The sequence below is a fragment of the Bremia lactucae genome, linkage group LG9 (assembly GCF_004359215.1).
Source record: "Bremia lactucae strain SF5 linkage group LG9, whole genome shotgun sequence".
In the NCBI taxonomy this organism is placed as follows: Eukaryota; Oomycota; class Peronosporomycetes; order Peronosporales; family Peronosporaceae; genus Bremia; species Bremia lactucae.
The window spans coordinates 2,721,285-2,732,993 of NC_090618.1; the positions used below are offsets into that span (position 1 = coordinate 2,721,285).

Below are 11,709 nucleotides of genomic sequence, written 5' to 3' on the forward strand. Positions count from 1 at the left end.
ATAGAGCGCTTACTTCTCTTCGAAGTTGCAAAACATGCATTCTCTTCACATTGGTTACCATCACTTTGCGTGGGTTTATGGGCACGGTACGCAATATGGGTCCAGTCACTCGCGTGGGGAAAAAGAGTGACAAGAAGCGGCACACGCTCGACCAATTGTTTGCGCATCGCCTCATCAGTCAATGCGACCGCCGTGTCGTCTAGAACGACGAACTCTGGATCTTGCACGTCTCGAATGACTCCACGAAACTTTAGCACACTGCCGTCGTGGTACTTGCCCAAGCGAAAAGCTCCTTCGTCCAATACGGGGACATTTGCAATATCGCGTGACGCCGAGAGTTGCGATGAGAGGTCTAACATTCCTAAGAATTAAAATAAAAATGAGATATATTAGTGTGTTTTTATTCAGTCGTTCCGATCGATGACTGGTCAAAAATCTTTTGACTATCAAAATGGCTACGGTGTGGCGTCGACCAGGCGTGTTGCTAAGCGGCGCTGCATTGTACGCTGGAGTAGCCTTTACTACATACGTGGTGCTCTACGATCCTAGAAAACGACAAGGTGATGGGGCTACGGCGACTGTAGATGACGCCAGGCGGCGGAAGATATTTGACACGAACGCAGCAAAGTACGACAAGGAAATCGACTGGGACGAACGACTCACGGGGATCTCGCTCATGCGACGTTTTCTGCTTCGAAAGGCTCATGGCCGCATTTTGGAGGTAGCAGCTGGAACGGCTCGCAATTTGGCATATTACTCGCCAACGTCGCATGCGACGTTAATAGACTTTAGCCGTGAAATGCTGAATCAAGCCTCGATTTCTCAGCAGCAGCGGTTGGCCAGCTGCGACCTTCAGGTCATGAGTGCTGAAAATCTGGTCTTTAATGACGACCAGTTTGACACAGTCGTGGATACGTTTGGTCTTTGCAGTATGGATGACCCCGCGCACGCTTTAAAGGAGATGCAACGCGTGTGCAAGAAAACAAGTGGTCGCATCTTGCTGCTGGAACATGGACAAAGTAGCTTTGCGTGGCTCTCCGGTATCTTAGACAAATTTGCAGATCTTCACGCTCAGAAGTGGGGATGCCACTGGAACCGAGACATCGTGGCTTTATTAGATCAGGCCGGACTGGAAGTTGAAACGATGCACCGCTTCCATTTTGGCACAACGTATTTCATTGTAGCCAAACCTCAAGCTGCAGGTGCTCACATCTGACGCTTCCTGCCAGTGCTGAAGGAAGTGGCAAAGGATCCAAGCAAACACGCCATTCTCTTTCGCACTTTACAACTGTTCGTCCATTCGAAGCCAATACTACCTTTCCATCGACGTATGTCACGGCAGTTCAACGAGATGATCGTTTTGGTCTGAAAAAAGACAATGGCGCACGTGGCATTCACACGGAGCGTCTGCGTCTGGAGATGAATGAACGCGTGATGCTTAGCTACTTTCTAACGCGTGTTCAAATGGAAGATCCCGACGTGATTGTTGGTCATAATTTACACAAATACGTCTTGGAAGTATTACTCTCTCGAATCGATCATTTTAAACTCGGAGGCGTATGGTCCAAGCTCACGCGACTTCGTCGTGGACGTCTTCATCCTTCTAATGAAGGAGTAGGTTGGAATGAGTATCGTATGGACGATATGGTCAATGGACGTTTGTTCTGTGATACTTATGTGTCGTCCAAAGAGCTCTTGGGATCCCAAACTACACACTGTCGTATTTGGTCGAGCGAATGTTATTGAAACAGCGATTAAATATTGAAATGACGGAAATTCCACAGCTTCTTCTTAATGGTCCCGAGTTGTTTGTCAAGTTCTTGCGCCATACCCTCGACGATGCGATGTTTGTGCTTCATTTAATGCACAAACTTGAGATCGTACCGTTATCAAAACAGCTTGCTAATTTATGTGGGTACTTGTGGACCCGCACGCTTGAAGGAAACAAACGTGCGGAGCAAATTGAGTACCTCTTGCTTCATGAATTTACGCGTTCGAAACACAAGTTTATTGTACCTGAAAAGTATAAAACGCGTCACGAAGCGGACAAGTCGAGTACAAAACGAGAAGCGTCGTATGCTGGTGGCATGGTCTTTGCACCGAAAAAAGGTCTTACGACAACTTTGTCGTGTTGCTCGATTCATGAGTTTGTATCCGTCGATTATTCGAGTACGTCATGGAATGCTTGAGTGTCGAAAGGACTTGGGAACAACTGACGTTTTGGTATTGTGATTGACATGAATAGGAGTATAATATTTGTTTTACGACCGTCGAGCGACAAATCACGAAAGACGCCACTGGAGGTTCTTTGAAACGAAAGAAAACGACAATCTCTGCGATTGAAGACAAAGAGGCTCTTAACGGCAAAGATGCGACTTTTGAAGGTGCTGCGTTCAGTGATGACTCGGAGATTCCTTCATTACCAAGTAGTGCAAGTAAACCTGGCATCTTACCAGCTGTAATCAAACGATTATTGGACTCTCGAAAGCAAGTAAAGCAACAATTGCAAATTGAATTGCAAGCTGGCAACGTTGAGAAAGCTGCTTTATTGGATGTGCGTCAGAGAGCGATTAAATTGACGGCCAATTCCATGTACGGATGCTTAGGCTTTCGATATTCGCGGCTCTACGCCAAACCCATTGCTGCGTTGATTACCTCCACGGGGCGACAGACTTTACAACGCGCCAAGGAAGTCGCCGAGCACGAGTGTGGCTACGATGTAATTTACGGGGATACGGACTCGATTATGGTGGATTCACGCACGGAGAATCTTGACGAAGCCAAGCGCATTGGTAGTGACATTCAAGCGCAGTGTAACAAGCATTTTAAGCTCTTGGAGCTAGAAGTGGATGCTATTTTCAAGCGTCTGTTGTTGTTAAATAAGAAGAAATACGCGGCCTTGGTATTGAAAGAACAACCACAGTGTGAACCTTTGTTTGAAAAGGAAGTCAAGGGATTGGATCTCGTACGTCGGGATTGGTGTGCCCTTTCAAAAGCCGTGGGAAATGCGATTCTTGATTTTATTTTGTCGGGAAATTCCCGTGAAGAAGTGGTGGAAAGTATTCATGAACATCTTCAACAAGTGGCCGAGCGTATGCGTTCAAATATAGAGCCATTGGAACAATATGTCATTACAAAGAGTTTAAATAAACAACCAGAACAGTACCCGGATCGCGCCAAACAGTATCACGTGCAAGTCGCGCTTGCTCTACGTAGTATGGGAAAACCCGTGGGGGCAGGCACTCATATTCCTTACGTGCTTTGCAAGGAAGAAGAACCAGGTAGTAAACGTCGAGCTTACGACCCTGACGAAGTCCAACGTGCGAATGGAAAGCTAAGTATCGATATTGAGTGGTATCTCGAGTCTCAGATTCATCCACCCGTTAATCGTTTGTGTGCGCATATTGAAGAAACATCGAGTCCTCAATTAGCGCACAGTTTGGGCCTCGATACGACGAAATTCTCGCATGCGACGAGTCCTTTTGGAGACGAAAAGGATCCAAACGACGCAATTCCAAGTGTCCTTCAGAACGATACCGATCGCTTTCAACAGTGCGTGCCTTTGGAAATCACGTGTGAACTCTGTAATCATATATCAAGTGCTTTTCCGGGGGTCTTTTGTTCTTACGAGAAGGATGGCATGGTACTGTCGAGTGGCCTGTTTTGTCCTGTATGCAAGGCGGATTTCTGGGGTTTGATCAAGAAGGCATTAACGGGAATCGTGGTGATGATTTTGAAGCGATTCTTTCCAATCGACTTCATCTTGCAACGCGTCAAGCCACGAAGAAATACTACGAAGCGTGGACGATTTGTACGGACGTGACGTGTAACACACGGATACAGAAACAATCGCTACGTGGGAATGGCAACATTTGCTCCGCGGTGGGATGCCGCGCACCGATTACGCTCGAGTATCCCGACAGTGCGTTGTATACGCAATTAAAGTATTTCGAGTCGCTTTTTTATGTCGAGCGTGCACGAAAGAAGATTCAAGCGCGTGTGTCTGGATTGAGTGAGACAATCGACGTGCCAAGGTTCTCCGAGCGTCATGATGCGGTGTTGCAGAAGTTGCTTACTCAAGCGGAAGAGGTGCGACTGTTGTCGAAGATTACAATATTGTTGAAAAGGTGGGTTCTAATTGAGAAGGTCTTGTCGTTTTGCAGACTGTAGAACGGAATGAATACAATTGGGTGAAACCTTCCATCTGGCAGACGTTGTTCACATGATGACAATCCTTTGTCATTGCTTTCGTTGTCGTGTGCTCTTGTACGGAAAGGTGGTGTTTCAATGCGTGAAAATTGGATTCACTACGACTCGAGTGTTTGCCATTCTTTGCGTGCTTTTGTATTCTCACAGAGTCGAGCTACATGAAAATACAGTGCATTTTTAACTTGAATACATATGAAAGAAGGCCCTTGTTTCACGTTCACTGTAACCAATAATAGACCCTCTTCCTCTGTAGCATGGATCGATTTGCTGAACTCGAGAAGTTACGATTTAAAAAGTGTCTTTCATGACATTTTCGACACAGCAAAGAAGCTCATGCTACTGTCGCTAAAACGAGTAATACAAGAGAGTCAACGTGTGCGGAATCCGTCGATTAAGCACACTTGAACCGTGTAAAAGAGCCCTACAATTCTCGTACCGAGCGGAGCAACATCGACAGTTGCTTCTATTTGTACAGATATCATCTCGGAAGTACCTACACATATTTCCATGATGAGTGTTGTAGGAGCTGCATTACTTTTATTGCGACTTTAGACCCTGCAGGAACGAACTAAGACTGTTTTGAACGGCAAGTTTCGCTCCATCGACGTGATTTTTCGTCTTTTTTTTCTTTCGTTTTGGTCCATCAAGAAGCTGTCGAGGTGGACTGGGAGGCACTGCGAAAAAACTCGTTACCACGGACTCCCCCTTCTTTAGAATAACCGCAGAAGTATCCTTGTCATTCGTCGTATGGACGGCCCTTACCGCTTCCGTCTCTTGGGTTTCTCGCACTCGCTTTAGACTCTTGATCTTGTATACAGTTGACGCACCCGGTCGATCCGATGTATGCTGACACCGACGGCAGGTTATCCTCTATGGAAGAATATCACGTTACCATCTGTCAACCACACACGCATTCAATTAAGTATCCCCATGCAAAACGTACCAAAATTGTCGAAAGCGTCTCTCGCACTAAACGTGGCCCATTTAAGCCATTTTGAAGTTGTGCACAGCGTTCCTGCTTAAACAAACGTCGATTTAGCGGCGACTTGCGTGACTGCGGCAACACACGCACGTCCGCTGACACGCTAGGCACCACAAGTCCTCCACACTTTTCACAAATGAAGTCGAGGACTGATTGCGGGGAGCTGTGCGTGGCTCGAGCGAGAAAGCTGCATCATCGAGGCACTAAAACCCAAGTCATAAAATTGATTCATAACATAATTCGATCTTAGCAATGGAGGAGCGTACATCATGTGGTGCGCGAGCGTCGAATTTGTTGGCAATAGCGTATGAGCGGAGGTCCAGAGATACGTAAAGCGTTTCTCCAATTGCCGCGTGTGTTCAGCAGTTGTCACCTTGATTTCGGGGAGATGGAGTGGCGCGTGAGCTTCCATCAAAGTGCTTTAGAGCGTGGCATCACATCTGGTGGCAAGACGCAGCGTCTTAGGTTATTGGATGGCTACGTATATCGACAATTAAATTCTTTAAGAAAGCTCTCATCCGAGTGTGACAAAAAAAACAACACCAATTCAGATATTTAAGTTCAGTACTTCGGAAGACGCATTGTAAAGAATGTACGTGAAAGCAATCTGTATTGATTATAATAAAGCAAACATGATGCAAACAGAATTCAATTAACTAGATTCTTCCAGTGCCAATCTCGATGAAAATGACCAGCTTTTTGTCGCAGAGCCTCGTGCTGCCATCATCCATGCACTGTACTTTCTGCAATTCTTGATTCTCCATCCCAACTATTTTGTGTAGCGTCGACCCACCTGAAATGCGATAAACATTTATCGTTGACAAATTCTGTTCTCGCACAAATGTTGCATATGTTTCCTCCCTCGTAAAATATTTATTCTGCAATTTTCTCGTTACCACCAAATGCACTTTGGACTCGACGGGTACACGCGACAGTATTTCCTTCATTGTTTGGAGAGGCAGAGGCTGTCCATGATCCTTGCATTCGCCAGATATCTCCCCGGAAACAATACGAAAGTCGCTCTTATCACAGTTTTTAGTTTGGACGAGATCGCTGAAATTCATAAATTTGTCATCAAGCAGCCAAGCTGGCCATTCCACGTTTGGAGGAGACAGGAATGGAACGACCAAATTCCCGCTTGTCTCAACGCCTCGAGGTAATTCGATTCTCCCATCTTGTGACCTGACGCCCAACTCGTACAAAAGCCGACCCAAAAATGTAGGTAATGCCACCCCGCCGAGTCCGTCAACATGACTCGCCAACACGAAGGCCGCTAACACCAATGCTTCGAGACGCTGCCCATCGTTGATAGGCTGGTTGGTATCATGAAAATACATTGTGGTAGTCGATACTGACGCTAGGACCTCACGCAAGGGATATTCAAACGGACGATAATCCAAACCGCCGGTCAAAGTCAAGTGTAGTAGCACGTCATTCGCTGGGTGAGGAAACACACTACGACATTCCCAGGTACGATTGTCTTCAGCTTTGATCTCGGCTTCGTTGCCTTCGATTTCTGCGGCTTTACACAGTTTGCCGGCCGGCGTCAGCATCAGCCTGAACATCGTCTTTTCATCTATGCAAGCATAATGACTGTCAATCAAATTCACTTTACCGTCTTCAGCACGATAACTTGAGCAGAGCAACAAGCACAGCTGACCAATCTTGAACTCGTGAAGTCGTTTTGGCTTCATATCGGCAAACATTGGTGCCAAATGTCCAACCAGCGCATTTAAGTAATTTGCTGTATTGCTGCCCTCACTCCACCGATTTTTCCGCATATACTGGACAGCTGTCCAAGCGAAGAGCGGCCGACTATTAGCGATAATGCCTTGTAAAACGGTTGGCAGTATCATAATGTCATTGTCGATCGCAGTACGAGGTAAAATTGGATGCACTATGCACCACAGATAATCCAAAGTGTTTCTAGATCCAGCGGTAACCGAGACCAAGTTTCGTGCCGTGCCACTCGTGGAGCTGACTATCACAACAAGTCCAAACGATCGAAATATGTTTCTCATGAGACGAAGTCGACATTTTTGATCAAAAGCCTCGTTGGTGCTTGATGTGGCTTTTCTGTTAATTTCACGTGGAAATTCATCTAGGAAAAAGATGAAGGGCTTCTTTCCACTCGCAGCTCGATCTTCGAGTGCCATTTTCACGTCTTGGCGAGTCTTAACAGTTTCATCAACTTTATTTTTTCCAAGCAGTGCAGCTTGAATAAATCCATAAAGACACAGATTCTCTATACCTCGCAATTTTGGAATGCTGCCGATATCGCACCGATCTTTTATGTTTCGAAAGTCTTTATTGAGGCAAAAGCTGAAAGCATCGGTACGTGATGAATACGCTGCACTGATGTCTTGTACTTTATCAGGTACCCTTTCACACCATATGTAAAAAACATCAAATTCTCCTGTGGCGTTTAAGTTGAATGCCATTTGCGTCTTTCCCATACCAGACGAGCTTTCCAAAACAACAAACGGTGCGATGTCAAAATTGCCCTCGAGGATTGCGCGGATTGCTTTCGAGAGTGACTCGACTTGTTCATGCCTCGCAAGCGTCTTGGAGAGAGACTCATACCTTTCCACAAATCTAGCTTCGCCGCTGTTCGGCGAAATGGTGAGTGGGACCTCATTTGGAAGCACCACCAGCACGTGAATTTGCTTTGGCTGCGGCGCGGGCATTTGGTTCTCGTTTAGATAATCCTGGATAGACCAAATTGCCCTTAATGGCTTACAGTAAAGCATACTTTTGATGTCATCATCCACCTTTCCCTCTTCGAGTTGCTGTGCACTCGGCTCGCTACCCGACAGCCACGCGTCCCCCTTCCTCGCCAAGTACAGCTCGAGATCGCTAGCATCGCATTTAACTTTGCTTGGAATTTTAGTTTTAATAGCGTCCTTTAAGTCCCCCATTGACTCATTTTCGTCGATAATCACAGGAAAGACGACTTTCACTCCGATTAGGGCACAAAAAAGCTTCACCATTTGTGTTTCGTCTTTCTCTTTTGAATTGTGAACCCGAAAATTCGCAAGAGTAACGAGCCCTCTCTCAAGAGGTCGCAAGGTCTCGAGGGTTAGGGTTCCATTTCAAACCATCAAAAGATCCAATTTAATTTGATTGGCGTAAAATATATAACTAGCGCGACATGCATGATGTAACGGGACGAAGTTGTCCCAATGTTTCACTAATGTAGTAAGCACAATTTGTGTAACGGATGTACGTAACATAAGACCTTTTTATTAAGAACGAAAGGAAATAAGCAAAGAAGTGCAAATAATTAGTTTTATGAATTATTTGACTGAAAAGATGTAATATTACCAAATATGGTAATATCGACGCAACAAAATTAAACTTAGATATTAGATCTATCGATTGGTTCAGTGAAGTTGAGGAATCTCCAAGTACCTCATGTAAGCGACGTGCACAAACTAAGTGTGGCTTAGCAACTAAAGATCAAAAAATTATGATTTGGTCAGAATCAACCTAACCTTTTTTTTACACAGATGACAATCAATGTAGCTATTTTGATTTTGCGCATTTGAACAGGAAGCCTTGTGACGCAAAACTGCAAATGTATTGAAACTTTACTTGTAAAGCTCTTAGCCGCCGCTACTTTATACATCAGCCTCACACAACCGTGTCCATCGCATGTTTTTTTAATCGAATCACTTTAATTAGCCTTTAAGAGTGGGCTGTACACCCACTCTTAAAGGCTCTTTTTGAAGGAAAAAATCCCATAACGAGGTTGTATTGAGTTTCAATTATTGCTCAACTTGATTAGAATGAAAAGGCAGACATTACGGGGCGACGATCTTCCCTTCGCAATGTGTCCTATGTTTGATGGCCTAAAAAGCTACCTTTTTTGCTTAAAGTATGGTATCAGACATTAATATATCCTTAAAGCTGAGGCATGGCGCCCGTGTACGACGAAGTGGAAGTTGAGGACATGGAGTTTGACGTCGAAGATATGATATTTTATTACCCTTGTCCCTGTGGTGACCTCTTTTCAATCGTTAGCTGGAGGAGCTACTCGCGGGCGATGACATTGCAATGTGTCCGAGTTGCTCACTGACCATTCGCGTTATATATGAGACGAGAAAACTGATGCTTCAACTGCATCAACATATTATTCCCTCTCTAACTTGAACTCTGTAATCATATATCAAGTGCTTTTCCGGGTGTCTTTTGTTCTTACGAGAAGGATGGCATGGTACTGTCGAGTGGCCTGTTTTGTCCTGTATGCAAGGCGGATTTCTGGGGTTTGATCAAGAAGGCATTAACGGGAATCGTGGTGATGATTTTGAAGCGATTCTTTCCAATCGACTTCATCTTGCAACGCGTCAAGCCACGAAGAAATACTACGAAGCGTGGACGATTTGTACGGACGTGACGTGTAACACACGGATACAGAAACAATCGCTACGTGGGAATGGCAACATTTGCTCCGCGGTGGGATGCCACGCACCGATTACGCTCGAGTATCCCGACAGTGCGTTGTATACGCAATTAAAGTATTTCGAGTCGCTTTTTTATGTCGAGCGTGCACGAAAGAAGATTCAAGCGCGTGTATCTGGATTGAGTGAGACAATCGACGTGCCAAGGTTCTCCGAGCGTCATGATGCGGTGTTGCAGAAGTTGCTTACTCAAGCGGAAGAGGTGCGACTGTTGTCGAGGATTACAATATTGTTGAAAAGGTGGGTTCTAATGGAGAAGGTCTTGTCGTTTTGCAGACTGTAGAACGGAATGAATACAATTGGGTGAAACCTTCCATCTGGCAGACGTTGTTCACATGATGACAATCCTTTGTCATTGCTTTCGTTGTCGTGTGCTTTTGTACGGAAAGGTGGTGTTTCAATGCGTGAAAATTGGATTCACTACGACTCGAGTGTTTGCCATTCTTTGCGTGCTTTTGTATTCTCACAGAGTCGAGCTACATGAAAATACAGTGCATTTTTAACTTGAATACATATGAAAGAAGGCCCTTGTTTCACGTTCACTGTAACCAATAATAGACCCTCTTCCTCTGTAGCATGGATCGATTTGCTGAACTCGAGAAGTTACGGTTTAAAAAGTGTCTTTCATGACATTTTCGACACAGCAAAGAAGCTCATGCTACTGTCGCTAAAACGAGTAACGCAAGAGAGTCAACGTGTGCGGAATCCGTCGATTAAGCACATTTGAACCGTGTAAAAGAGCACTACAGTTCTCGTACCAAGCGGAGCAACATCGACACTTGCTTCTATTCGTACAGATATCATCTCGGAAGTACCTACACATATTTCCATGATGAGTGTTATAGGAGCTGCATTACTTTTTTTGCGACTTCAGACCCTGCAGGAATGAACTAAGACTGTTTTTGTAATTTTTGACGTTTTTTTTTCTTTTTTTTTTCTTTCGTTTAGCTTTCGAGGCACTGCGAAAAAACTCGTTATCACGGACTCCCCCTCCTTTAGAATAACCGCAGAAGTATCCTTGTCATTCGTCGTATGGACGGCCCTCACCGCTTCCGTCTCTTGGGTTTCTCGCACTCGCTTTAAACTCTTGATCTTGTATACAGTTCACGCACCCGGTGCGACGCGATGTATGCTGACACCGACGGCAGGTATTCGTGTGATAAATTCATACAGGTAGTTGACCAAAAATGGGTAAAACCATAATACACGACAATTTGTTCCTTACGGATAATTGAGATCAATACACAGCTCAAAGACAAAACAAAATACGACACTTTTAACGTGTGGCCTTTCCAGAATTATTTATACAACGTGTGAAAAGTGCTTTTGAGCGTGGCATCACATCTGGTGGCAAGACGCGGCGTCTTAGGTTATTGGATGGCTACGTATATCGACAATTAAATTCTTTAAGAAAGCTCTCATCCGAGTGTGACAAAAAAACAACACCAATTCAGATATTTCAGTTCAGTACTTCGGAAGACGCATTGTAAAGAATGTACGTGAAAGCAATCTGTATTGGTTATAATAAAGCAAACATGATGCAAACAGAATTCAATTAACTAGATTCTTCCAGTGCCAATCTCGATGAAAATGACCAGCTTTTTGTCGCAGAGCCTCGTGCTGCCATCATCCATGCACTGTACTTTCTGCAATTCTTGATTCCCCATCCCAACTTTTTTGTATAGCGTCGACCCACCTGAAATGCGATAAACATTTATCGTTGACAAATTCTGTTCTCGCACAAATGTTGCATATGTTTCCTCCCTCGTAAAATATTTATTCTGCAATTTTCTCGTTACCACCAAATGCACTTTGGACTCAACGGGTACACGCATCAGTATTTCCTTCATTGTTTGGAGAGGCAGAGGCTGTCCATGATCCTTGCATTCGCCAGATATCTTCCCGGAAACAATACGAAAGTCGCTCTTATCACAGTTTTTAGTTTGGACGAGATCGCTGAAATTCATAAATTTGTCATCAAGCAGCCAAGCTGGCCATTCCACGTTTGGAGGAGACAGGAATGGAACGACCAAATTCCCGCTTGTCTCAACGCCTCGA

The 11,709-nt window shown here is 44.8% G+C and overlaps 3 protein-coding genes across 3 annotated transcripts; 2 read left to right on the forward strand and 1 right to left on the reverse strand.

The window, feature by feature from the left end:
- Positions 1–799: 799 nt before the first annotated feature.
- Positions 800–1,746, forward strand: CCR75_007565 (uncharacterized protein; the record flags this gene model as incomplete). The annotated part of the gene is made up of 2 exons (XM_067965623.1): positions 800–1,170; positions 1,203–1,746. The coding sequence occupies 2 exons, from the start codon at positions 800–802 to the stop codon at positions 1,744–1,746; spliced, it is 915 nt and encodes a 304-aa protein (XP_067819447.1).
- Positions 1,747–1,766: 20 nt separating this feature from the next.
- On the forward strand, positions 1,767–3,431 carry CCR75_007564 (uncharacterized protein; the record flags this gene model as incomplete). The annotated part of the gene is made up of 3 exons (XM_067965622.1): positions 1,767–2,150; positions 2,246–3,382; positions 3,411–3,431. 3 exons carry the CDS (start codon positions 1,767–1,769, stop codon positions 3,429–3,431), a joined length of 1,542 nt encoding a protein of 513 aa, XP_067819448.1.
- Positions 3,432–5,847: 2,416 nt separating this feature from the next.
- On the reverse strand, positions 5,848–8,181 carry CCR75_007563 (uncharacterized protein; the record flags this gene model as incomplete). Its single annotated transcript, XM_067965621.1, has 1 exon — positions 5,848–8,181. One exon carries the CDS (start codon positions 8,179–8,181, stop codon positions 5,848–5,850), a length of 2,334 nt encoding a protein of 777 aa, XP_067819450.1.
- Positions 8,182–11,709: the final 3,528 nt, after the last annotated feature.